At 41.5% G+C, this 27,634-nt stretch overlaps 2 protein-coding genes across 2 annotated transcripts; one reads left to right on the forward strand and one right to left on the reverse strand.

Moving 5' to 3' along the window:
- The first annotated feature begins 1,006 nt into the window (after positions 1-1,006).
- scnm1 (sodium channel modifier 1) lies at positions 1,007-4,288 on the forward strand. Its single transcript, XM_083919200.1, has 8 exons — positions 1,007-1,139; positions 1,285-1,355; positions 1,474-1,562; positions 2,745-2,839; positions 3,177-3,277; positions 3,353-3,486; positions 3,588-3,702; positions 3,791-4,288. The coding sequence occupies exons 1-8, from the start codon at positions 1,089-1,091 to the stop codon at positions 3,900-3,902; spliced, it is 768 nt and encodes a 255-aa protein (XP_083775326.1). The 5' UTR covers positions 1,007-1,088; the 3' UTR covers positions 3,903-4,288.
- Positions 4,289-6,215: 1,927 nt separating this feature from the next.
- On the reverse strand, positions 6,216-25,142 carry tmod4 (tropomodulin 4 (muscle)). Its single transcript, XM_083918240.1, has 10 exons — positions 25,014-25,142; positions 15,376-15,556; positions 14,355-14,511; positions 13,287-13,406; positions 9,943-10,035; positions 9,299-9,429; positions 8,967-9,074; positions 7,622-7,765; positions 7,366-7,510; positions 6,216-6,634 (listed from the first exon to the last, which is right to left on the reverse strand). The coding sequence occupies exons 2-10, from the start codon at positions 15,475-15,477 to the stop codon at positions 6,612-6,614; spliced, it is 1,023 nt and encodes a 340-aa protein (XP_083774366.1). The 5' UTR covers positions 15,478-15,556; positions 25,014-25,142; the 3' UTR covers positions 6,216-6,611.
- Positions 25,143-27,634: the final 2,492 nt, after the last annotated feature.

Raw genomic sequence — 27,634 nt, forward strand, 5'->3', positions numbered from 1 at the left:
GTTATGTGATATTGAGTGTTGGTTTTGATATGGTAGCATTTTATCACAATATGAAAAGTGAATTATAACACTGCTTATGGTCTAATATATTACTGAAGGGCCATTTCTATCATTTGCATGGCAAAAACAACTATTGTCTGTGCACTGTGTTTTGATTTACAGTGATGTTTTCTTGTTTTGTTTTGTATGTCTTAATCTATTATTTTATTTTATTCAGATTTTGTTTTTGTTATATTGATGCATTATTATAATTGCATGCATGAGTCGGACCCCAGGAAGAATAGTGGCATCATTTGCTGCAGTTAACAGGGATCCTAATAAACCGACCTCAACTAAAAACACTAAACAACAAAGAAATGACAAAAGAAGAAGTGATGAAAAACACACAGAATTAACACAAAAACAGTCATCTATGTGCCAAATTATGAAGATAAGATAAAAAGTAAAACCCACGGATAAAAACTAAGTAAAACCAGCTGACAATAAAACACAAACTACTTCACATGAATAAGATCGACTTGAAAATACAATAAAAAAAGAGTAAGGATTAAAAATAGATGGAAGAATTAAAGGTCAGTTAAAATTGGGTATTTAAATACATATAAAGGGTGCTGATGGCACTTCAGTTCCTTTTTTGTTTAAGCATGTATTTATTTTATTTAATTGTTTGTTCTTTAATTTATATTTTAACTAGTCAATGCTGTAACAACACTGTTATACTATTAATATTATAAGTACTGCTCTTGTGTATTGATTTGTGCATGTTTTTTTATGTTTTTAATGGTTGTCTTCTCACTTTTATGCTTTTAATGTAAGGGACCTAGAGCTTGTTTTAGTATGAAAGGTGCTCTATAAATAAAGTGTATTGTTATTATTACTATTATTAAGGTATATCGAACATTTATAAACCCAGAGAAGTCAAAATACTGGCACTACTACTAACATCGGCGTTAATCGCCAAAACTCCCATTTATCCGTTGACAGTGAACGCAACATTGCTAATACGGTTGTCGTGAAGTAGCTAGCCAGCTATGCTAACCGGCTACTGACATGTTTTCACATTATTAACCATATTAATAATAATAATAATGTCTTTTAAAAGGGAAGGCGATGACAAGAGTCAGTTGAACCTCCTCAAGGTAACATTTTACTTTTTTACCTTTTTTTTCCTAGAATATAGTTTAACGTGTTGTTATGGTTAGCATCCTGCTAGCTAACTGTAGCTAGCTGCGTCTCTGAAACTGAACTAAAAGTAAGTAAAATGTTGTTTGTCTTGTGTTTCAGAAACGCCGTGTGGCAGACCTGCTCTCTCATTTTATCCCAGAAGATGAAGGAGCTCTTATGAATAACGGAAGGTGAAGCTAATTTAAAAACACCGACACGTTTGGGGACAGAGACGCTTGTTACACACTGTTAAACACATAATAACATATGGAGAGAAGTAGAAATTCAACGTGTTGACCCTGTCTGCAGATACACTTGCCTCGTGTGCTCCTACCGGCCCGTGTTTGACACGGTCGACACGCTGACGGTCCACAGGAACGGGAAAAGGCATCTGGAAGGTGAAGCTCTTGTTTATAGTTTGAAGTTTGTATGTGGTTTCATTTATTTTCTTAGGTTAGGTTAGTGTAACTTCTGTGGTGGAAATCTAACTGTTGAGAAGAAATAAACTGTAGACCAGGGCTGCCCAGCCCTGCACCCGGAGGGCCACTGTCCTGCACCCGGAGGGCCTCTGTCCTGCTCCTGGATGGCCACTGTCCTGCACCCCGAGGGCCACTGTCCTGCACCCGGAGGGCCACTGTCCTGCACCCGGAGGGCCACTGTCCTGCACCCAGAGGGCCACCGTCCTGCGCCTGGAGGGCCACTGTCCTGCACGTTTTAGGTGTCTCTCTGCTCCGACACACCTGGATCTAATGATGTGCTCGTTATCAAGCAGCTGATGCTTGTCACAGGTTTAAAACGTGTGTTGGAGCAGGGAGAAACCTAAAACATGCAGGACAGTGGCCCTCCAGGAGCAGGGTTAGGCGGCCCTGCTGTAGACAAAGATCTGTCTTTGGTGGTTAATAATAAAAGGTTTAGGGCAGGGGTAGGCAATTCCAGTCCTGGAGAGCCACTGTCCTGCATGTTTTAGGTTTCTCTCTGCTCCGACACACCTGAGTCTAATATGTGCTCGTTATCAAGCAGCTGATGCTTGTCACAGTTCGATCATTATTAGACGCAGGTGTGTTACGGTAGGCTGTCGCCTCACAATAAGAGGGTTCCTGGTTCGGCTGGGGCCCTAAGTGTGGAGTTTGAATGTTCTCCCTGTGTCTAGTGACGTCTAGTGGGTTTTGTCCGGGTTCTCCGGTTTCCTCCCACAGTCCCAAGACATAGCTATAAGTGAAAATGAGCCTAGATGCAATTTACTGTACATCAGTAGATTGATAACTGATTCTCAACAGTGGTTCATCTCAAAGCAAGGATGCAATCTTCTATTGCTGAGTAGGCCTAATTTTAATACTATGCAGAAGCAATTAATAAGCTGTTTATGTATCAAATATACAGACAGGAATGTCAGCTTTTAATTAATTCAGCAAATAAGTCAAGTCACTCTTACACAACCAGGCAAAGTCCTGCTTATTTAATTCCAACATTACCAATGGTGGTATAATACAGCTAGAGGTATTGAGAAGATATTACAGTACTATGGCATCACCCAGCCCCAGATATGTACATCCTTAAATAACTATTAATTCCTTCTTCAGGATTAAAAGCGTTCTATGGCAAGAAAGCCCGGCTGAAGAATGAAATGACAAAAAGACACCACGAAAACTACGTCCGGGCTGAAGACACGAGACAGGTTGGTAATGCCAGCTTTTCAGATTCTCTTGATAGTTGTACGAAAAAGTAGTTTCTGGAACAACAGGCGGGAGTCGGCCTGGTCATCCACCGGGCAGAAGGTCAATGAATCATTGGAGAAAAACAACACGAGCTGCACAAACTCGTTCCTTTGTGACTGCTGACGATTGTTACCTTGTGTTGAAGGCATTGTGTAGTTCCACTAAGACTGTCATATGACCCGGACGAATGCCTCTAAAACCAATTTAGTGCCTGTGTCTGTTGTGTAAAACACAAACGAGACTTGACGGAGCATTTAGTAGCGCTGACTCGATGCTGTGTTGTTGTTTTCACTGTAGGAGCCCTCCTGTTCGGCCCCTCTACTGGCACAGACACGGAAGCTCACGCATCACGCTTTATTGAAGACTGCACCGTATAACAGCTGCCATACAAAAACCAGGTGAGTGAGATAAAAATCCCCCTAAAGTATTTTAAAAACACACTTTTTAAAAATAAATCTATTATTATTTTCAAGTACAAAATGTGGCAAAGGAGCGCAGAGAATCGACTCCCATCCGAGTGACACAACAGCATCCAAACAAGAAAAGGCGTGTAGGGAAGCTGAAGCTCCAAACAGTCTACAGAGCGTTTCCAGTGGCTGCACAGCAGGTAAAGTGTGTCAGAGAGAGTCTTTCTTCTTCAGATTTAGTGTTTAGGAAAACCCCGGTGTGATAGAGCTTTAATTGTGGACATGTTTTTGTTTCCTGCAGCCCACGAAGGGTCACGTCCAGACACGAGAGGAGCTGAGGCTGCAGCGACACAGGAGGCGGAGCCCATGACAGCGCAGAGGAGGAGAGAGCTGGAGCACTACCTCAAACTGAAAAGGTACACGACTGTTTCTGATCCGCATATTTGACTGTATCAGCGTCATAGACTTCAGCGCATTTCATCTCGCTCCGTCTTTTTCTCTCAGTGACGGGTGGTTGCAGGACCGGAGCGGCCAGTGGGTGCGAGACGAGAACGCGGAGTTTGATTCAGATGAGGAGGAGCCGACTTCGCTCGCCCCCCTACCTACGGATCACTGAGCGCACTAAGAACTGTGGGAACACACGGATGAACTCATACCGCAGTGGTGCATTCAGAGGTCAAAGTACTGTTTGAAACAGCCGGAGCTCCACATGCAAGGACTTTTTAATACAGATTTGAGGCCTTTTTTTGATATTATTGAATGTAATGTTATCTTTAATACAAGTCCCCATGCCTCCTGGAAAACCCGGGGAACAAAATGTTGTTGTCTGTCGAAACTTCATGTGTAGGCTGCTGTTTTAGTGCGGCGAAGAAGTGATTTCCAGCATTTCTGATACTTGTATGAGCATCAAAGCAACTCTAGTAAGGTGCCAGATACTTTTTCTGGCTCTGTTCTTTTTAAAGAAAGAGACAGGAGAAAAAATACAGAGTTAGAGACGATAGCTGAGGGGAGCGTTTCCCAAACCATCATTGTAACTTGGTTATACTAATAAAATTAAGTTTGTCATTAAATCTAAACATTAGAGATTCAACTGTACGTCCTTTAAATTAGACGTCCACAGAGAAGAACATATCAGTCTATGTCGCAATCCCTGTCTTTGGACTTGGTAAAATGGTAAATGGACTTGTACTTATATAGCGCCATTCTAGTCTTCTGACTACTCAAGGCGCTTTCAGTGTTTGTCACATTCACCCATTCACACAGACATTCACACCGATGGCAGTGGACATCTACAGACCATCTAATCTAACCATTCACACCACATTTACACACCCATGCGCAGCACGGGGAGCAATTCGGGGTTCAGTGTCTTGCCCAAGGACACTTCGACATGTAGACCAGGGGAGGTGGGGATCTAACCACCAATCTCTCGAATGGAGAACGACCCACTCTCCCACAAGCCACAGTCGTCTTTCATGGCAGCTAGATCATCACTGGAAATGTAAAGATTTATAAAATGTGAAATGATCTGCAGAAAAGAGTGGGAACCCTATCAACATCAGCGTAATCGGTCTTCTTTATGGATCTGAGGAGCAGGACTGAACACTGAACAAACACGTTTCAGCGTATAACCTACAGAAAGAGACTATTTTCCTCTCCCTTTGTCTGATTTACCCCTTTCAGTTGACTTCCATCTTTGTGGATGGACTAATCCTCAGTCAGCTTTACTATGACTCAGCAGTAAATAGGCTACACTGGTGCTAATCTGGGTAGTGAAGCCACTGGTTAGCATTCTTCCCAGGGTGTTTGTCCAGTGCCCCTCTCAGCACCGCCAGGGTCAGTAGGAGGGAGCAGAAGGACTTAGCATGGGTTAGTTTCTGATGACACCGCTAATATGTTTCAATGGCACGCCAGTTCCTTATAGTGGTGCTCAGAGCGTCACCCCCACACGGGGAGGCACTTCATATGTTCAAGATCTCTCTCACTTGTGGAGAATTGGCTGTGTGACACGTAAACACCTGTAAAATCAACGTTTGCCTTCTGATGACCTTTAATATCACGTCTGCCATTTCAGTCGTACAACTCGTACAGTCCTGACGCTACTGTGGAAAATAAACAGAACACACTATGGTGAATACGTCCGTCACAGCATGAATGGCACCCAGCATCGCAAAAATACCTTTTACTGCAACGACGATCAAAGGGGAGAGAGACCTCGAATAGACTGCATTGACTTTAAGGAGCCAAATGTCAGCGAAGCATGGATTTTAAAATGTCACCCTTGTATAAAATCAGCTTTCGGATTATTCACTCGGTGCCGATGTCAAACTTGACATTAAGTCCGAGCGCATTAACAAAATGAGGAAATAGGTGCAAGAAATGACGGGAGGTCGTGTAGGAACTCCAGCAATGCTGTCAAAATCCTCAGAGGTTAGCAGCTGTTTCTGTTCATAAATCTCTGTGGGTGCACGCGGGTGCGACCCTCTTTCGAGATCTTATATTTGGACGAAGGTAACTCAAGCCCGATGGACTAGGTTACGTTTCCCATCAGAGTTTGGGGGTAAAAATAGCTCGGGTGCGAGAGGGAAGTCATAGGATCAGGAGAGACTTTAAGGGATTAAAGTCGTGATTGTTTACACGAAGGGTATATCCCTATAACGCTGCAGCACGTGTCAATCTTTGGGGAGAAATCATCACTTAATAAACTCCATATTCAAAGATCCACAGTATTCTGCAGAAGTGTTCAACACTCTACGTTCACGTCTGTCCAGTTTCACCCGTAGATATTCAGAATGCACCGAAGCACTCACCTCTTTGGTGCGTTAAACTAATATTTGTGATGACTGGTTTTCAGGTAACCGATATAAATATGCGATGTCCAGATAACGTGTAGGAACAATAAAATTAAACTTGCCAAACATTTACGAAAAATACTTGAATATATATTTTATTTAAAGTATTTACAGTTTGTTTGCACCACAGTGAAAATGTTTGCATGGATGAAAAGAGCTGACCTTTTTGTTTGGGATGATGTTGGCGATGCACAAACTAAAAAGCACAAAAAAAAAGACACTTCACATTTTGCTTGTGACCTACACGTGCCTTTATGATGAATTCAGCAGTCTACAAAAAAAAAAGCCGGCTGCGGTAAATGAAATGAAATGGTAGGACATGGGTGTTAGGTGGGGTTGCACCGTGCACGACTACCGAGCTTCATTTGGGAGGATTTGTTCAGCTCTGGCGCTCCACGTCGATGAAGCTGGCGTGGGACTGTCTGTGGCAGTCCGTCTGCAGTGGTTCATCTTCTGTTTGCTCCTTGTCGTTTTCATCTTAATCTCTGCTGGCGAACTGTGGAGAGAGGAAAGATGAGATATGACACAAGATAACAGTAAAAAGATGGTTTCTAAAGATACATTTAATAACTCTAAAATGAAGGTTACAAATCTGTATTTAAGTCGACATTAAAAGCACAGTTCGATTGCCCACTACATCTTAAATATTAAATATATACTCCAAATCTTCCCATAATTCTACATCAGGGGTGTCAGACTCAGGCCCGTGGGCCAAATCTGGCCCGCGGTGTAATTATATTTGGCCCGCAAGATCATATCATGGTTCTGTGAGAGCTGGCCCGTGAGTATAAAGCTCATACACGTCTACCTTTCTGTTAACAAACATGAGCATCCATGCTACCAGTGTCTGCAGACACACTTAATCAACCCCTCCCCAAAAACGACCAAAAGAAAGATGGAAAACAGGAGCTTTCAGCAGCGGTGGGAGGCAGATGATCTGTGTCTGAAGGTAAGAGCTGTTTGTCTCGTCTGCAGAGCCACCGTGGCTGTAACCAAAGAATCAAACACAAGAAACACCACGACAAGAACAAGGACCTGCACTGGAAAAGGTTCAAAGTTACACATCTGGAGAGAAGGGAACACATGCACATTTGCAGTCTTTTTTTTTTAAATATTAAATTTGGCCCGCAACTTTGTCCCAGTTTTTAGATTTGTCCCACTGTGAGCTGGAGTTTGACACCACTGTTCTACATGGACATTTCGAATGCTTTGCTGAGCGTTTCTCACTCATGTCGTTGTTTCGTGTGATGGCCATGGCAGCTCTGGCGCGGGGACCCTGCTGGGTGAAGTGGTAGCCGAATTTGAGGATGCTGGAGTTGTTCTCCAACATGGAGGCGATCTCCATCTCAACTGAGTCTCCCAGCTTCTGCCTCTGTACAGGGTTACAAGTAACGAGTGTTATCTTTCTGTATTTATTCCTGATGTTTCAATGCGGCGGGATTCACAGTACTACACTGTGCATCCGCAGTCGTGTGTCTCAGACCTGGTTGTCGATCTTGAGCTCCACCAGCGTGGCGTTGTTGGCCATAGCTTTGATGATCGCCATCATGCCGTCTGAAGTGATGAAGTTGGACTCGACGTTAAGACTCTGCAAGCTGGTGTTCTCCTGCAGCATCTCAGCACATGCCTGGTACACACACACACAAATACATGTACACACATTATTACATTTAAAGTGTTTTTATCTGAAACACGATTGCACCACAAGTTAATATTTATTTGGGTTTTATGATTCAGTTCGCAGCCAAGTGTGAAGCAGTTGGGATGAGAGTCAGTGCCTCCAAGTCTGAGTCTGTGGTTCTGTGCTGTAAAAAGGTGAATCGCTCCCTCTGGGTTGGGGGTGAGTTATTAATTTCATTCATTTTCATTTTGTTGTTTGCACAATTTAAAAACGTACATGGAAATATCAAAAAATGACAAATGACAAACTGTTCAGGAAGAGGAAAAACACCTCACAGGGCTCATTTGAATCCTCCACCATAAAACAATTCACAGTTATTGTGATTTCAAAATACACAAAATGCAGAAAATAATAAAGGCGATGGTAAACTTATGATAAAATGTGTTTGGTAGCAACAATGATAAGAAAGAACAAAGATTCCATTTTAAAAAAACAAAAACTTCTGCCCAAAGCAAACAACACTTTTTCACAACAGGCGGTTTGGTGCATCGTCAGCAGTGATGCAGCGTCCGCACACGACGCTGTGATGAAGAGGGAACGTAGCCAGAAGGCAAAGCTCACGATTTACCAGTCAATCAATCGCTCCGGGGTAGTGAGATCTCAGATACACGCGGTCCACACGAGGAGCTCAGACAAACCAGAGGGAGCTTGGAGTGGAGCCGCTGCCCCTTCATGGTTAAAGGGTTTGAGGGGGTTCAGGGTTCTGATCAGGAAGCCTCCTGTGCACCTCTTATTAAAAGTTTTCTAAGTATGTTTAACTAGTAAGAGGCCCCGGGGTAGACCTATAGGAGGGATTATACATCTCGTCTGGCCTGGGAATGCCTCGGGGTTCCCCAGGAAGAGCTGAAAAACGTTCCTGGGGAGAGGGATGTCTGAAATACTTTGCTGAGCCCGCTGCCCCTGCGTCCCAGCCCCGGATTAACTGATAGAAACGTCTGGATGGAGTACTGTCGACGCCACGCATGAGGGAACTGACATGGAGAAATGCAGGAAAGTGTCTGCTTGCCAGGTTTAAATATCTACCTATGACATCAGTGGCTCCAAGAGAACGCAATAGCATTTTTTCCACATCAACAAAATTAAAACTATAACAACAGAAAACACAAAGCATTTGTCAGCTGTCGTCTTTTATCAGTATTGTACTCACAAAGGCCACGGGGTCGTTGCTACGGGTCGCAGCGATGCTCAGGGACTCCACGAGAGAGTTTCCCTTCATCGCCTCAAAGATCTCTTTCAGTGTTGGGATGGGAATGTCCTGCAGCACACACAGGAGAGCTTTATAGATTTTTTATTTGTTGATAAGGAAAAGCATCTGGTGTAGTGTAAAAAAATATGTCAATTTGGTGAAGAGTGCAAAGTTCCGCTGCGTGGTTTACTTTGCTGCAGAAGCTGACATTTGTATTTCTGATGAATGAAAGCAATTCTTCTGATCCTTCCCAGAAACCTGTAAAGATCAGAGTGTTTTCCCGTTGAGCTGACCTTGATGTTGTTGAGGTTGACTTCAGTCAGGCTGCTGTCGTTGTTGTGGATCCTCTCAAGGGTTTCCTCCACGTTGGTGGGGTTGGGCAGCTCATCTGGGAAGATTTTGAACGGATCTGCTTTCACCACACCTGGGGGAGACACGACATCACAGCTTAGGCTCCACAGAGGCGTAGGGATCGACTTTAACGCTTCATTCAAAATGATTATGATGTCCAACAAAGGAACTTTAAGAAATCGTCCTCTTTGAAACTTCCCTCATTTAAAGGGCACACTCATAATGTCAAAGGTAAGAACTACTTTATCATGTTGCAGCCTTTGACCTCTTTTTTGTTTTTTTACTCTGCATGTAGTTTATATACTGTGCAGGGACTCCAATCAGCTCCTGTTCGGCACAATTAAGGCACGGATTTCATTTCAAACCCATCAGTGTTTGATTTTGTCTGAACAGCTGTGGTAGATCTATAATAGATTAGAATACAGTCTAAAACAAGCAACTTGATGGTTCAAAGAAGACCATATCTACGAATCTGACCGGACATTTACTTATAGTCACTTACTGTTATGACTTTCGATGTTAGCTTGTAAAATATGATGAGATGAAGACAAAGATAAAAGTGTTGATGAAATGACTTGATACGTACTGTTGATGCCCTCTGTGTTGGCGATGGTGCCTGTGGTGCCCAGAGCATCGTAGTACTGCTTGTTGCTCATCAGCGTGTACATGCCCAGGATAGCTGCAGGTGCAGGAAAACAATCGCTATGAATATGAGACAAACACACGGCTCTTACACCTTTTTACCCCAAGGTCAACTTCAAGCACTTTTCAAGCACTTTCAAGGTCCATTTTCAAGCTTTTCCGGTGCCTAACTGCTGTGGTAAATTACATATTTACACATAGCTATTGACAATGATACTTTCACCTTTATCTTTTCCATTAAAATACATTAAAAGAGATGGTATTAAGCTATAAACACCAACATTGTTTCGTAATACCAGAAGGATAAGAAATTAAATTATATTTCTATTTTATAGCTTTTTGTTGTGAATGAAATTCGGACACAATTTCAAGCATTTTCAGGCAACCTGGAAAGCAGAACATTAATATTCAAGCGTTTTCAAGGACACAAAAATATCTGTGACATCTGAATGAGATCAAACTCAGTGTCCTGATCGTGATACTGTCCCTGCACTGGAACCCCCCAGCACAAATTCATTGCTGCATTTACAAATAATTTTATTTTAAAATTTCAGATCCAGTTCTGAGACCGAAACAAGAAGAGGCCCAGGTAGGTGTGGCTTTACTCTGTGTGTGTGTGTGTTTGACGAGATAATGATGTTGTTGCCTGAGCTCTGCAGGAAACTCTCCGGTTCTAATCTCACAGAGGTCCCGAGGAAGTGACGTACCACACTGTTATTACACAGGTTTCAGGGTGTCGGGGTAGGTCTCGAACCTTCTCAGTGTTCTTCTAGCCAATACTGAGCCAGTGTTAAAATACAACACACTAAGGAAAGGAGAACGCTGCTGGAGTCTTAGACAACTTCCTTCTAAAGAGAGAAACCTCCAAGGCAAACCACAAAGGTGGATTTGTCTGCCAGTCAGTGATATATTTGAACTTGTGGGCACTGTAGTTTCATCGTTTAGGGGATTAAGTGACTATGTGGGAATCTTTACATAAAGAATAATATTTTTAGACCAGAATGAATGATGAAAGTGTAAAACCTTCTCTGCTAATAGTGACAATTTTGTTCTCCTGCTGTAACTGTCTATGACCAGCAGGAGGCAGAGCGTCTGACTTGTAACCTGCCAAACTGTGTCACACACTGTGACAGCAACCCCCCTCCCCTCCTCCCTCACTCCACCTTCCCAGCCTCCTGACCCGGTGTGGGGGACCATGGGAAGGGCCTTGTGAGGAGAGGGAGGCCGGAGAGACAGCTGCGCGCTCAATAAACACCCCCTCGTTATCCGGTATGACCCTGAGAATAACCCACGGTAGCTTCACAGCACAAACCAGACTGCAGTAACTGAAAAGCTCATTATAGCAACATGGTGATGTAAATAAAAACATGGAAATTAAGTCACCGGGGTGGCTTGTTGTTGGACCTCTCTCTCTCTCTCTCTGAGCTCATGAAGCGGGTCAGCACAGATTTTCATCGCCCCTTTAGTTGGTTTGCCAAAAAGCCCCAACAAAAGACTGACACAGGCTAACTGGGGTTTAATCCTCATCTGGACGCCATCCAGGGTTAAAACGTCCGTCTCCCTGGTTCCCCCGCTCTGTCTTTCCGGATGCCTGCCTCTTTGTTTGGCCTGTCAGAGGTGTGACCTCAATAAAGACAACACGTTTTACAATACAATTGACTAATTTCTGAGAAAATAGGCTGTCTAATACTGCTTCTGTAACTTACAGGGGTTAGTTACAGAGGCTCTTTAACAGATTATGACTAACTGTATCCGCCTATATCAGTTATATTTTAAAACTACTCCATCTTTTTCTTAACTATGCAGCTCTTCTCTGACGTACCTGACCCAGAAATCTTGCCCTTCATCTTTATTTAGTTATTTTTCAATAACAATACTTTGGAGGTTTGGGGTTCTCCACATGCCAAACTGCATGGGTTATGCTCGGCATTTAAAATGGTGGACGTTTACAAAACCAGAAATACACGAGCAAGTAATGGACTGGACGATGCATTTGTCTGTTCCAATAACGAACTAACTAGGTTATATTAGAAAAGCTACAACTAGCATATCCACTGTGGAGTACTGTATTTCCCCATTGTGTGAAAGCTGCACCTGGATGCTAACATTGAGTTTGGGCTAATGTTAGCTCTGTCTGCTCTTTACTACATTTAGGAGCCCAATGAATGTTCACCTAACCAGCGTTAGTGTTACACGTTAGTCCTGATGTGATATTCAAAGTGGAAACATACTGAAAATACAGGTACATAAGAGTATGTAAGGTAACCAGGGAAATGGTGGTGAGACTGAGTCTGAGTTTATGGATCATTATCAACTGATGAGAAGTCAAGCTGTGGCTTTGGACATGTAGCTTTAGCCCAATTTCATGTATATAGCCAAGTGCATAATCAAGACCTGTTTTACAATACTCTCATTGAGTTGGAAATTGAATAATGGACGTTTTTTCCGGTCTTGAAAAGTGAAGCCAAAAGGTGAAGTGCCTTAAAGCTGCATTCTCTCTAATGTCCAGCAGGGGGCGACTCCACTGGCTCCAACTAGAAGTCTGATTGGATAGAAGTCAATGAGAAAATGAGGCTTCTTCTCACTTGTTTTATTACCTCAGTGAACATGTTACTAATGAGTTGACTCCCACAATCAGAGAGAATCAGCTCTCACACTGTTGCTTCTAAGCTCCAGTGAAACAACTTTGAGCTTCAGGAAACATGAAAAACATGTTAGCTTGTCTATCTGTGAACACAGCAGCTTCCCACTGGTCTGTTTTAAACAGATACAGTATCTTTGCCCCTACCATCTCAATGTTCACTCCACCCTTCCTCTGGCTGGGGGCCAGGCTTATTTATTTCTGTGTTGCTGAGCGTGGGGAATTGGACCCCATCGCATGTCTGGCCATGTCTGTCAGCCAGGGACTACAGAGGTGTCTCAGTGTTGAAGAAACAATATAAAGCTAACAGCAGAGAGATAACCGGGTCTGTATAGGACAACTATGTGGGTCGGAGCCTACGTGATGATACACAGAATGCATTTTAGCAGCATGGGGGGCCTTTTTGTAATTGTTTTCAATGACAGTGAAGGGTTTTTGACGTCATTTAAATTCACAACGCACCTGCTGCATGAGGACAAACAGATGACCTCACAGAAAGAAAAGAGCTTTTTCACAGCAGATATTTTGACATTTCATAGCACAAAAAGCACATGGAACTAATTAACAATGATACAGCCGAGGATGGATGGATGGATGATAGTTGTCATAGAGAAACAGAAAAGTAATAGAAATAATGATCGTCTAACCTGCAATATCACACATCTCTGCGTCAGTTGCGTTCTTCAGAGCCTCCTCCAGCTCTGGCTCCAGTTCCACCTGCTCATGCGCAGGGATCCCTGGTGCTTCCTTGGGCACAAAGGATTTTCCTGGGGATGGAAAAGAAGAATAAAAAGCAAGAATTGATGAGTTAAGAGATTAAACCAGACAGAAAAAAAGTACAATCTGAACAAGGGAAGAAGAAAGAAGGGAAACAAGCAGATATCAACAGTCAAACAGAACGAGAAAGAGTCCGATATCTAAATCTGATATTAAATCTAATTGGTGTTTCTTTCGTATTTTTGTCTGTTTCAGTAAATGCTCTGTTCACATCATGTTTTCCAAAACACGAGTCAGCCGGGGCTTATCAACCATTTGTAGACCAGCTCTAATAAAGTCCATGTTTTTCCACTGGAGCCTAGATTGTGCTTTCTTATCTTTTGTGCTTTTCTCATTCATCTTCACAATTTCAGTTGAGAACCACAACACAAACTAATATCAAACAGGGCATGGATATCTGTTGTATTATTGGTTTCTTTGTATTAGATGAGATGCACAAGAGCTAGGTACGAATGATTTCCTGGTGAAGTAGGTCTGGAAATGTCTGCCTGTGGGACGATGATGGAAATGGCCCAGAAACTCGGTGAGCTGTTAAAACCCCACACAGACCTGAAACTAAAAGCCTGGGCTGCTGTGCAGTGGTGCGTCGCAGAGTACAATACTGTACAGCTGTCTGAGGTACAAGGGAACAAGTCTGTGGAGATTTAAGTCTTTCCACACACACACACACACACACACACACACACACACACACACACACACACACACACACACACACACACACACACACACACACACACACACACACACACACACACACACACACACACACACACACACACACACACACACACACACACACACACACACACACACACACACACACACACACAGGTCCTTGCAACTGAGCTATTCAGCTGTTTTTCAATGTTGCATAAAAAAATGGAAATGTATTAATTTGAGGCAGTGTATCGAGGACAGGACGCCTGCTACCCCACCTTTCTTCTCCCCAGTGAAAGGTACCAGGTCTTCCCTGTCCGGGTCTTCCAGGGCCTGCTTCTCCAAGTGCTGCTGCAGGGCGTCACGGTCAAATGTACCCGTCGGGCCCTTCTTCGTCTGGTCACGCTGCCGGAAGCCAGCGGGAAGCATGGCATTCTGGGAGAACAAGAGATCAAGTGTTATGTTCATGTGGCATTAAGATAAGAGAATGTATTCAGTGTTGTGTCAGTGCCTGGATGGACGGAGTGAATTACATGTTTTACACAGCAAGGTATTATACATTTTTTTTAAAGCAAGTACAATACTTTCATCCAATTACGGACTGTAACTTTAATTTGCTTGATGCACCACTTTAAAAAACAAATATTGTATCAACTGTAAGGTCTGAGTATTCAGTGAGACCTGTCGCGTGCAGCGATGATAAAAGATAAAGCAGTTTCCATAATTTTCAGGTAACTTTTTAAAGGCACACTTCATTTAGTGCTGTTTTAATGTAGCGTTGAGCCTTTCACCCAGAACTGTTGACATGTTTCACACAACACGTGGGTGGGCGATCGTGTACCATGAAGGGCTGAGGGTTGCTCAGACAGCCGCTGCACCTGCCTGACGCATTTTCTTTTATCATTTTAATTTGGGAAACTTTGTTATGGCAACACTTGCTTTTACTGGTTGAGAGGGCCGCATGATTTCACTTCAATTGATCTTTTGCCCCGGTTGACTTCCTGCTCACTTCTTCCATTTAATACATTTAATCACTGCGTGGGCTCACTGCAGCTGCTTTGTGTTGCATTGAAGTGGAACTGAATGCAACTCTCATTTTTTACGTTTTTGTTCTGCAGGTTTTTGTTTTGCTGACAGTTAACAAGCTACAATACTGATTAACCCCCTGGGGGAGTAAAGACCTCCAGGACTTGTGAACCTCAGGCACCAGATCTGCCCAGCAAAGCCCTTTGGCATTGGAGAAAGAGATCAGAAGCCGGTCGCCTGGCAGCTTAAGATAAATCAAGCGCTTCTCCGTACCTCGGGGTCCATCTCCTGCAGCTCGTACTCCAGCTGATCCAGCTCCGCGGCACTGAGGCCCTTGAGGATAGCATCCTCGTCGATGTCCCTTGGGTCCGACATGGCTCCTGAGGTTCTGGCTCACATACACACACACACACTCACTCATACACACCGCTGTACGACCCTGGGCGAGAAGGCACTGTGGGAAAAGGGAAGAGAGAGGATTGAGAAAATTAGAGTTTGTTTTTCTCTTTGTGTCCTCTGCTCATCAAGAGCTGTAGGATTAAACTGAATCTGTAGCCCAACCTCAGCAACGCATCTGTGTTTAAAGTTACATGGTATCATATAGCATCCTGTTGTACAGTGTCATGTAGTTTCGGATCATATTGCACATCATATTGAATGTTAAAGTATAAAAACTTATTTTTTAGTTTTATATTGTATCCTTATTGTAACAGTAATGTACCACATTGTATTCATCTCATCTCATCTTCAGCCACTTATCCGGGGTCAGGTCGCGGAGACAGCAGCTTTAGCAGGGGACCCCAAACTTCCCTTTCCCGGGCCACATTAACCAGCTCTAACTGGGGGATCCCGAGGCGTTCCCAGGCCAGTGTGGAGATATAATCTCTCCATCTAGACCTGGGTCTTCCTCGAGGCCTCCTCCCAGCTGGAGCATCATATTGTGTCTAAACACTATTTTGCTGTGCTGTATATTCTCATGGTGTTCAGGTCATATTGTATCGCAGCCTATGCTTTAGAACTGCAAGGATTCGTTGATTAATCTATGAATCAATTAGCTGTCAGCTATGAAATGAATTAGCAACAATTAGATTAAATACATGGATCATTTTAAATCATTTTTTTGAAGAAAACATTTACAAATTCTCTGTTTTCCCCTTCTTAAATATGAAAACATTTCACAACAACAAGACATTTGAAGACGTCACCTTGAGCTTTGAGAAACACACAAAAGACAGACACAGAAGTTATTTTATGGACAAAATCAACTAATCGAATAATTGAGAAAATTAACGTCAGATTAATAGATAATGAAAATAAACGTTGAATGCAGCCCTACTATCTGAACAGTATTGCAGTGCACTATTGACCGTGCTGATATGAAACATGAAAAAATGTTATGATGTTGTGGTTGCGAAAAAATAAATCCTTAACTGTGACTGTTTTGATTGAATTGACCTTAACCCTTAGGACGTCAGGGTACCCCAGGCTTTCAAACTATTTTGACTAAATTAGAAATTACTCTGTCCTTATTTTACCTGGGGGGACCCCCCTGGAGTACCACTGTCCTCGCCAAACTGTTTCATGGGCATATCGGCTACCTTATCCAGAGAGCTTCAATAAAGTGATGATGATAATAATAGATGCATTTCCAATAATGAAACTGCAATACTCAGGAGGGCAGAGTCTGTATAAATATGCTGCAGCAGCTTCCAGGACACATGCTTTTATAAGCTTGATTTTCACCCTAACACATCACATGGTGAATAACCACCCACTGAAGCCCGGCTGTTTGAAAGGCGAAGAGGTAGAGCGAGGTGGAGAAAGTGAAAGACAGAGAGAGAGAGAGAAAGAGAGAGAGCGAAGTCTTTGTAACTCTAAACCCTTAGCTCACCACACAGCAACTAAGAATAGCAGAATGGAGAGAGGGAGAGGGGTGGAAAGTGCAATCCCTTATTTATCACTGGTGTACACTTGTTCATACAGTAGTGGAGTGGACACACCCGAAATATATCTGCAGCCAGTGATGAAAACGCAGAACCGACAAGCCGTCTCTAATACAGCAAAGAGCAGCAGGTTCAAACAACACAGCAGGGTTTTGGAACTAGGAAGAACAGTCACACAACGATAACTTTGGGTCAAACTATGAGTAATGCAGCTATCAGGTTTGTGAGGTCCAGTGTTTTTATTTTCCGTCCAAATTCCACCCCAACTTGGCCACAGAAGAAAACCCATCGCAGCTCAGGTCACAGAATGTGGTTTCATTCAGCCAGTGTATAATGTTGGGAACCAATGCCATGTGTTATCTGTGATGGCAACAAGAGTTCATGTATTTTACAGCAGGCAGCTTTATGCGTACGTATATTATCACATTAATGCTCAGGGATTAATCAGAGGGTTATTCAGTTACAAAGGCCATTATCAACTTACGTACTTTTACTGGCAGGAAATGCATCAATACTATTCTCAAACTACATAGAAGTCTATTAGTCCAATAACAAGGTGGTCGTGTCTTGATGGTAACAAAAGACATGCAAAACTCCTACAAGATAGTTACGGTTAGATGGTTGAGGACAGACACTGACCTCAAATGGTTAAAGTTATACGGTTCATGTTAAGCTTTGACCATGAATGGTTAAGGTTATATGGTAAAGGTTAAGCATTGACCTTGAATGGTGATGGTTATATGGTAAAGGTTAAGCATTGACCTTGAATGGTGATGGTTATATGATAAAGGTTAAGCATTGACCTTGAATGGTGATGGTTATATGATAAAGGTTAAGCATTGACCTTGAATGGTTAAGGTTATATGGTAAAGGTTAAGCATTGACCTTGAATGGTGATGGTTATATGATAAAGGTTAAGCATTGACCTTGAATGGTGATGGTTATATGATAAAGGTTAAGCATTGACCTTGAATGGTGATGGTTATATGATAAAGGTTAAGCATTGACCTTGAATGGTGATGGTTATATGATAAAGGTTAAGCATTGACCTTGAATGGTGATGGTTATATGATAAAGGTTAAGCATTGACCTTGAATGGTGATGGTTATATGATAAAGGTTAAGCATTGACCTTGAATGGTGATGGTTATATGATAAAGGTTAAGCATTGACCTTGAATGGTGATGGTTATATGATAAAGGTTAAGCATTGACCTTGAATGGTGATGGTTATATGATAAAGGTTAAGCATTGACCTTGAATGGTGATGGTTATATGATAAAGGTTAAGCATTGACCTTGAATGGTGATGGTTATATGATAAAGGTTAAGCATTGACCTTGAATGGTTAATGTTCCAAAACAAAAGTATAGGTTGAAATTTCCGATATAGCTGTCAGTGAGTTACTGGTATTGACCATGCGGTGCTAAAACAAACGTTCTAATCTCTGCCATAGTCATGGAAGTGTGTCTATGTAAAGTCAAGGCCGTAAACTGTCCTGGCAAACCGCAGTCAAATGACCAGGTCTCCTTGACAACACAAGCTTGGTTGCCATGGAGATATAAGACTTTGCTCCAGTGACACACAATCTATTTGACCATAACCTTGTTCTTCTCAAGGCAACGCCTGTTTGGTTGGAGTCACGGATCAGATTACACTTTATTAGAGAGGACACACAAACACACACCATATGGCTGGAGATTGTTAAACACCATATGGCTGATGAAACAATGACAACTAGGGTGTGTGTGTGTGTGTGTGTGTGTGTGTGTGTGTGTGTGTGTGTGTGTGTGTGTGTGTGTGTGTGTGTGTGTGTGTGTGTGGTGGTGTGTGTGTGTGTGTGTGCAAACTTTTCTCCTTAGACAAACCTTAAATTACAAAATACAAAACATTCGTTTGATGTCTTACAAAATAAGACGTTCTATTTAACACTGAAACAGCGAACAGTAGGTATTCAGGTGTTTTGGCATTAAAGAACTTTTTAAGATGAGAAAAAAATGTCGTGGTTTGTTTTAGTACTGACGGGAACAAACTACTACAAATACGTGGATTACATACAAATTGCAGTGAATTACTTTTTGTAGTTTTTGAACGAACAGCCTGAATACCGTCAAGCACAACAATATACCGTGTCGCTTATGAGGCTTGACAGTAGCCGATATGGATTTTTTAGGGCCGATGCCGTTTTTCTTTTTCATCAGCCTTAGCCGATGACCGATACGGACTTCTTGAGCCAACAGTTTACACCATAAACATTACACAATGATAACAAATGTTACGAGTCTCAATTTAAATAAAAGAAAAATGTATTGAAATCAAAAAAAGGCGTCTTTAGCAACACAAATCTGCCTGTGGACGTTAAAATCGGCCAATATTATCGGCCGGCTGATGTATCGGTCTATCACTACTTGACAGCATGGCTAAGACTAAATTGTTAATTGTTGTTTAATTTAGATTGAAATAAGATAATATTTAGTTGTTGCAGCAGCGGGAGGACAGAAATAAGCACATATATCATCATTAGACAAAAAAGAAGTGAAAATATAAACTATTAAAGACAATTACAAGCCAAAAGTGACAGATGTAATATAATAAATATACAGTAAAACCACAAGAGGCTCAAGTTTTTCTTCCTTTTTCTGATTGACTGATCTGATTAAGTAAGATTTGCTCGATTAAACATCACATCGCATCTACAGAAATGCAAAGCTTGCTACAGATATGAAAAGAGCATGCAAGTTCGGTTCTCTCTAGATAATTAAGTTGATAAAAACACCTGTTTAAACATGCTCCTGTACGCCCAGCAGCTCACTCGCCAACGCTGCGTGGCTCAAATGCATAAAGCCAATGACACAAACACAGGATCACAGAGCCGAGTGCCGACGAGGATGGAGGAGATTTTGAGGGTTGAAGGGAAGGAGGCTGCAGCTCAGCGGACCATGGGGAGGATAAATCTACCCAAGCCCAATTCGGACGGGATTAGTTTAATGTGGGTAAGTGGTGGTAAAATGGTCTTACCTCAAGGCGTCTGTTTCATTAGTCCAATGATTGCGGGGGAAAAAAACAAAAAACATCTGGAGCCATTTCTTGTCAAAATGAAGTGAAAATCTATGCGACTGAAGGCTGGAGGGCTTTTAATTTGAAGGGCCAGATACAGGAAGTTGTGACACTTTCTCACTGTCTTTGCAACTTTGCAACAAAAACTTTGCCTGTTGCTCGTCTTCTGACAGAATCTGAATTTGAATCTGAAATACCTTGCCAGTGTCATTAACAGGGGGACATATAGGACTTTTTACACACTTGTAAAAAAAAAGATTATTAATTATGTTGAATTATGTTTTTCAGTCGCTGAGGCTATACTTGGGGAGGGGGATATATATATGTAGGTGGCGATAAGTCAACTAATCGCTCTCAATGACGACCACTGGGCGGGGGCAGCCCTAATCAAATTATGTAATTTATATGAAAATGTTCGTATATATATATATGAATAAAACCACAGGGTATATGATAAATAAAGGGTTGTCTAGCATTCTAGGATTCCTAAATGGTTTCTAACTGATTCACTGACGCAACTATTTTGTTCTACTCTTTCTTTAAATTATGAAAAGGCATGAAAAAGTTAAAAATGAAGACCATAAACCTTTGTGTTTTCTACTGTATTCCACATAGAGAGCATTCTGTGACTTAAGAGGTGAATGTGACCCAGTGCTCCATCCAAACAAGGCTCATGTGATTTGCCTGCAGTCAAGCCTTTGAGCCGTGCTTATTGTTGAATTTAATGCATGGCTGTTTTCTGACACTTGAGCTAAGTGTGAGGGCTCAGACAACTGAGTACTCGCAGCCTGCCAGTCAAGGAACTAAATACTTTGACATACACAGTAATACACAAATATCACATCGACTCTTCTCTCCTCTTCTAGTATTGTGCAGAGAATAGAAAAGAAAAACTGAAAGAGCTCTGGCAGATCACAGCCAGGCTCAACATTGTGTTTTCATTTGTTTTGACATTTCATTTGGCACGTTCCGCAGGAAGCCTTGACCACACTGGAAACAGATTGCATGTTTGTGAATGTGCATCTGTCACCAGCTGTCCCAGCAGGATTTCTATATGAACCACAACAAACGTGGAGTGGTGGCTGTCACCTGCCGCAGCCAGCTGGCTCTGGACGTTTCTTTTTCCAGTTTAAACTTCAACCATCGCCTGCACCTGCAGTTGCTGTCTTTATGATAGCCGTCACATTAGCTGAGCCTGGTTTTAAATATGAATCCAATCAACCAAAGCCAGCTCAAACATGATTAGTAAATACTACTCTGACTACAAACAGAAATTGTCCTGTTGCCTGCAGATTCTTATACAGAATCTCTTTAGAGAGATTAAATTAAGCTCCAGGAGTCACTTTCTACATGTGGCTTCTTCTTAGCAAGTCAGAACAGAATTTGTCATCATTACCGTAACCAATTAGCATTCTTCTGAGATAAATGTCATTATTAAACTATTTGCGACAACGAGGGGACAGAAAATCCAACTAGCAGCTTGATTTAAGAAGAAGAACTGAGAACGGACTTCAGTAGCATATCATCCCATGGGAAAATCCACCTGATGCTAGATCTATAAATCTGAATCCAATAAATGTATAGGTAGGGCACAAACTAATAACGATTCCTTCATCAGTTGTCAACAGCCAATCACTACTATACAACCAAAACAATGCAACAACTAAGTTTGGTTCATGCATATATCAAAAACCTATGTTAATGTTTGTTCATTGCTCTTCACTCATAAAAGAGGAGGAAATAAAAGATTCAATAATAGATTGGTGAGAATCCCAAGTATCTTGGGGACGTTACGCCCAGGATGCAGCAACGATGTGCCCTTGCAAAATAGCACAGATAGAATAAGTCGGCCATTGGCAAGCTTCATCCCAAGAGTCTACATCCAGTGAGTCACATTATATACGCAGTAGTAGTCTGTCTTACCAGATGTACCGTTTTGGGAGAAAGCTTGAAATCTGGCTATGGCCGGGTGTCAGGGTCTATATCTATTTTGCAAGTGCACCGTCTGCTTAGCTCCAAGTCAGAGCGTTTTCCCCTCTATACCAAAATGATAAGCTAGTTTAGCAATTCAAGACTAACAGAGCTGTGAATGAGTCCTAGACATTTAAACTGAGCAAGTCTTATTAACCAGAAGAAATGAAAACTCCTTTCGGTTAGGTTCACAGGGCCTTTTTAAAGGAGTTGATGTCCTAATGTGACGGTGCCCTGCTGCATGCCGGTTGACAGATTAAAATGGTGTAGTCACTTTAATATTCTGTTAAATAATGACCCTGCCTGCACTTAGCTCCGAAACAGGATGTGATGCCACAGTTCCAATGTGGGTGATGAATAACTATAAAATATTGTAAATCTGTGAGAGTGACGCTTGATCTAAACATCGTGATGAACGGCATTATATAAAGTGATCATGTCTATTTGTTCAAAGTCTTGGTCACACAAGTGAACTCTGACCTGCCAGTCACCAAAACAGGAAAGGCATCAATCGGTCTGCCGCGCAGGATTTAATAGAAGTAAATAGGAGGTGGACAGTATTGGGAACTGTGATGTGACTGTACCTTAGGTTTGTACAGTGTAACTGGGTTCCATTATCATCGATTTCAGTCAACATGTCAGAAATCTCATGGAGCAAACATTTCCTCCAACAGCTCCAACAGCCTCGATTGCTGCAACCATTCTGTCCTTCCATCTCCAACCATCTGTGAGGTTTGATGCACTTTGGTCTCAGCGGTTCAAGTATCCCCGGCTGGCGCTTCAGTCTAATTCAGTAAATTTTCATGGAGTCATCTGAAGACAACACCGACAGTGGCAGAGATGGATGGATGTTGTGATGGGGGAAGGGGGCACTTATTTTGGAATTTTGTGCAGTAAGACGTATGTGAGCTCGTATAATTTCCCATCGTCCTCGTCCATTAAGGAGCTCCAATAACGTCTATATCAAAAAATAAGTGCATTGAGGCAAGCAGCAGTGAGGAGTCGCTGAGCGTTTTATAAGTCAAAGACCATTACAAGGGTTTAGATTTCACAGTGACAAAGGTTATAAACTCATAAATGCTGCAGAAGGATTTACAGCCCCCTTCTGTGCCGGGGCATTTGTCTTTACTGGAGCAGAAAATAAACTTTGAGGTCATTACTCTCAGTTTCACTGATCTTTGTTTCTTTGTTGGGTACAGGGTTTTTTTTTGTGTGTAATGAGTAGTAGCGATGAAACAGTGAAAACCTCACATCACAATAACAGTGAACAAAATGATCACAGTTATCACATTATCATGGTATTGTTAAAATCTTCTGAATGTGTTCGAAAAGTACTGATAAACACCAAATTTTATATTTAAAATTAGAAGGTCTGTACACATTTTTGTCTGCATTAACATTGAAATTATAACACAGGCTTTCTCAGGGATTCTCCTTCTGCATGTTCTGCAGACAGGGTGACCATCTTTGATTCATTTCCCCTCAGTTACTCTTATAAAAATCAAAATATGACCACACTTCAGACTACTTAGTAGGCTGCCATGTTTTTATTGAAGCAAAATAAACCCATGTTGCTGCTGCTGCTTCTGAGAGACTGTTGCCAACTTACGGTGAGTTTCTAAAAGTGCAATAAAATCCAGCAACACTCGCAAAACATGGAACAACTTTATTAGTCCCTAATGAAGGCCACAAGCTGAAAAGTGTAAGTCAGACAATAAAGTTGCTCTGTGTACTACAAGCATTGCTGAAGCTCTGACCTTATCAGACTTTATTCCTTTCTCACTGGAAGCAGGTGAAGTTGTTTTACTGCAGTTTATCAATAAACCTTTAATGGTTTTATCCCTAAATGGTGGCAGGAGTTTTATTTTAAATAACCAGGGTGCAAGTTGCCATTCTGCCACCGACAGCTTAGAAGATTTGTCACCATCCGCAGGTCGACTCCTTCACGTCTTACCGCCCAAGTGTAACATTCCAAATCTGCTCTCAGCTTAATTTTAGCTTCACAAGTCAGCTACTTCCAGCCGTGTCAATCCTCCCCAGCTTGGGTTGCTCCTTTAAGGCTGTATTGGAACACCATTTTGAGGCCCGGAGAGCTACATGGCTCAATTTAGTCCAAAAACACAAGTTTAAAAGATTAATTTAGTAAACAAAGTCAGACAATATGGAACTGCTGCAGCGCACTGGTGCAGATATCCATAAAGAAGCAAAGAGTGGAACTGTTTTGGAGGTGTATTTCAATCGAAAAAGACACTGAAACTGAGCTGAATGTGCAGTGAGGTCACATATACATGAAGAGCAAGGTGCCCACTTCATCTTTCACCACACTTAAGGTATCAGTCCCTAAAAGACAATTAAATCCAGTGACAGATGTCACACACTAATGGTTCTTAACTGGACGGGCAAACTTAACCCTCCTTCCCGGTTTCCAAAACTCTGCAGCTCACTAAGACAACATCTCTAAATCCCCTGTGGTGAATTATCGGCACAGCGATGAACAGCTATTGGATGGCTTAACCCCTCCACATGCCATACTGATAGCTTCATTTGAGCGACAGTATTTCAGTTTTCCGCTGACCCTCTGCAGAAGCCTCCCACAGACTAGAGTGACACAAGTGGAGAGGTTCAGCCTGGAAACTCGTGTCAGCATTAAAATCAAATTAAATCCAGTTGAACAGGTCACCAAAACCTCTGCACGGTAGCATCTGATTTTTGGACAACAACTCCCTCAATGTCCTCCAATCATCCTGCAGCTTTGTCCCATCTCACACACAAATAGCCTCACACAGCAGGGCCAGGTTCAAGGAAATGGAGCCCCCCTCAAACAGGCAACCCAGAGAGAAAGATTATAATGTAGATCTCCCCAACTTGCCAGCAGGAACACCCCCAAAACACACAAACACACACACAGAGCAGAGAGACAGAAGGAAGCAGCCTCACACCTACCTTCACAGAAGCGCAGTGCTGAAGCCCCTCGGCAAGGCACAGCCTGAAACCAGAGAAAGTTGAGGGTTTTTTTCATCCTCCCCCCTCCTCTCTCTTCCCCTCTCTCACTCCCTCTACCTCCCCCCGCTCTCTCTCTCTCTCATGTGTCAGGCTTCAGGGCTGCTATGCTGAGATAGGCATACTGACGGACATCACTTTGAGAAGTCAGCATTAAATTATTTTGGCTGTGAGAGAGAGAGGAGGGGGATGGCAGAGAGTCACATAGCGAGGGGGGGGGGCATGAACGCATGTGTTCATCAGGCATTCAATTAAACCTGAGTGCAGTCCGACAGAGAGAGGGAGAGAGAGAAGTGCTGACATCTAGTGGTTTGAGTTGGGTTGTACATTAGAAATAAGAATGCACCTCCATTGTTTTTTATTCAAAGTGATTTTTACCACTATTATTTAATCGTAAATATTATTTCATGTATTTTATTTATGTTAGTTTTTTGTTTTAAACAGCAGAGGGCCCCATTTATCTGCAGTTTGTCTTATTTAGTAGTAAATAACTTTATTTGTATCAACAACAACTGGTATTATGCTGCTTCCCCTCATGAACTGGGTTGTACGTAACAATTTGCTTTTACATTAAGCATTTGCATTTTCTGCATGAATTTTAATATTGTTTAATAAAATTGTTATTTTTGCTTTATCATACACTATAAGTTTTATTTTTATGTTGCTCTTATATAATGCCAACAGAGGCCTTTAACATTAGGACTATGTAATGTAATTTGCTTTAATATTAAATAGACTAATTAAATACATACTAGGGCTGTGAAATGTTAAATTGGGCCATAGATATAGCTGTAAAATATTCCTCTGCAGATAAATTGTTTTCTAATTTTGAAATAAAAGCAGTTAAAATAAAAAAATATTTAATTATAAAACTGACTAATTTAAATATATAGGCAAATTTACAGCTAAGTACACATGAAATGTAATGTTGTAATGCCATTGAATTGCAGGATTGGCAAACTCCATTTCACCCAGTGCCAGCCTACAGTAGCTGCTCCGAACAACAGACAACCATGGCAACCCGCAATGCCTGCCGCTATTGGCTGGTCCAATGTAAGCCAAAATTATTTCAAAAATTTTAAATAAGACTTAATATTTTTTGTATGGAAAAGCAATACGATATCAATTCAATCTGTACACCTAAAAAATATATATATATATATATATATATAGCTTTTAATAAAGATTCTACATATTCAACCTTTAACGTATAACATTGAACATGACATTAGAAAACCAATTAAAGGCTAAAGAACAGAATATTTTACTTAAAAGTAAGTGAAGACCAAATCAGAGGGGGGAAAAAGAAAGTAAATATTGCACATCAAAATGCAACAGGTGATAATCTTACTGGGGACATACCTGTTCTCCTCACGTCATGTTATGATGTCGCAGGTTCCAAGGTTAATTGAACGCACCATTGCGGTTAACTAGCCGTGTTTTGTTAACCGTTAGCCGTGTTTGGTTAGCCGTGAGCCGTGTTTGGTTTACCGTTAGCCGTGTTTGGTTAACCGTTAGCCGTGTTTGGTTAGCCGTGAGCCGTGTTTGGTTTACCGTTAGCCGTGTTTGGTTAACCGTTAGCCGTGTTTGGTTAACCGTTAGCCGTGTTTGCGCAAGTTTCCCGCGGTGTCCTGCCGCTTTCATGCTCGCTAACGTTGCTTTGACATGTCAGAAAGATGCTGGAGATGGTGAAGGCCATGTTTCCGAGGTGTTTAACTTGAATTTCTTCTTCAAAAGACGGATTTGAACGTGTAGACGGTAGAAGACGGTAGAAGACGGTAGAAGATTACCATGGCGACCGCGTTTACGAGCTACGAGCTAATGACGTCAACAAGTGCTTGGTAAACAGTCAATCAAACCCCAGCGAGGGTAACGGCCAATCAGCTTCACACTGTGAACGTGGAGCTATTTAATTAATGCATCATTTAAAATAATTTATAATATTATTATAAAAATATTTATTATATTACATTTAGGATTCATTTCATTATTTCAACGCTAGAATTTCTTTAAATTGGTATTTATTCTTTCTTAATTTCCCTTTTTCCAATCTATATTATTTTCTGATTTTTTTTGTTATTTATTTTAAATTATGAATGAATTTATATGTAGGATACTAAAATATATCAATGTTTATCATTTTTGATTACACTAAATAAATGTGCAAGAAATCATCATATATATTTGATAGAAATACATGATAAATACATTGTTTTGAAAGAAACTTTTTCAGTAAAGTTAAAACAATATGGTTGAATTTGAAAAAATAATAAAAAAAACTAAATGTATGACAGAGGAAGCTTTTAACCAACAGTGAAATATAGAGAATGGTTGGGATTAAATAACTACTTCTTCGCACTCTCTATCAGACATTTAAAAAAGAAAATGAATCAGATTTTTGTTATTCATGTATGCTTTCTAGTTGTGTAATGTCATTTTCTATATGCCCTTTTCTGTTTTCTATTTTTTACATGTTTTAAAAACATTTAAATCAAATCAAATCAAATCAATTCATGATGAATAACAGCAACAACCCCAACAACGCCCCCGCTGCTCCGATTCTC

The sequence above is a fragment of the Echiichthys vipera genome, assembly GCF_963691815.1.
Source record: "Echiichthys vipera genome assembly, chromosome: 8".
Classification (NCBI taxonomy): Eukaryota; Metazoa; Chordata; class Actinopteri; order Perciformes; family Trachinidae; genus Echiichthys; species Echiichthys vipera.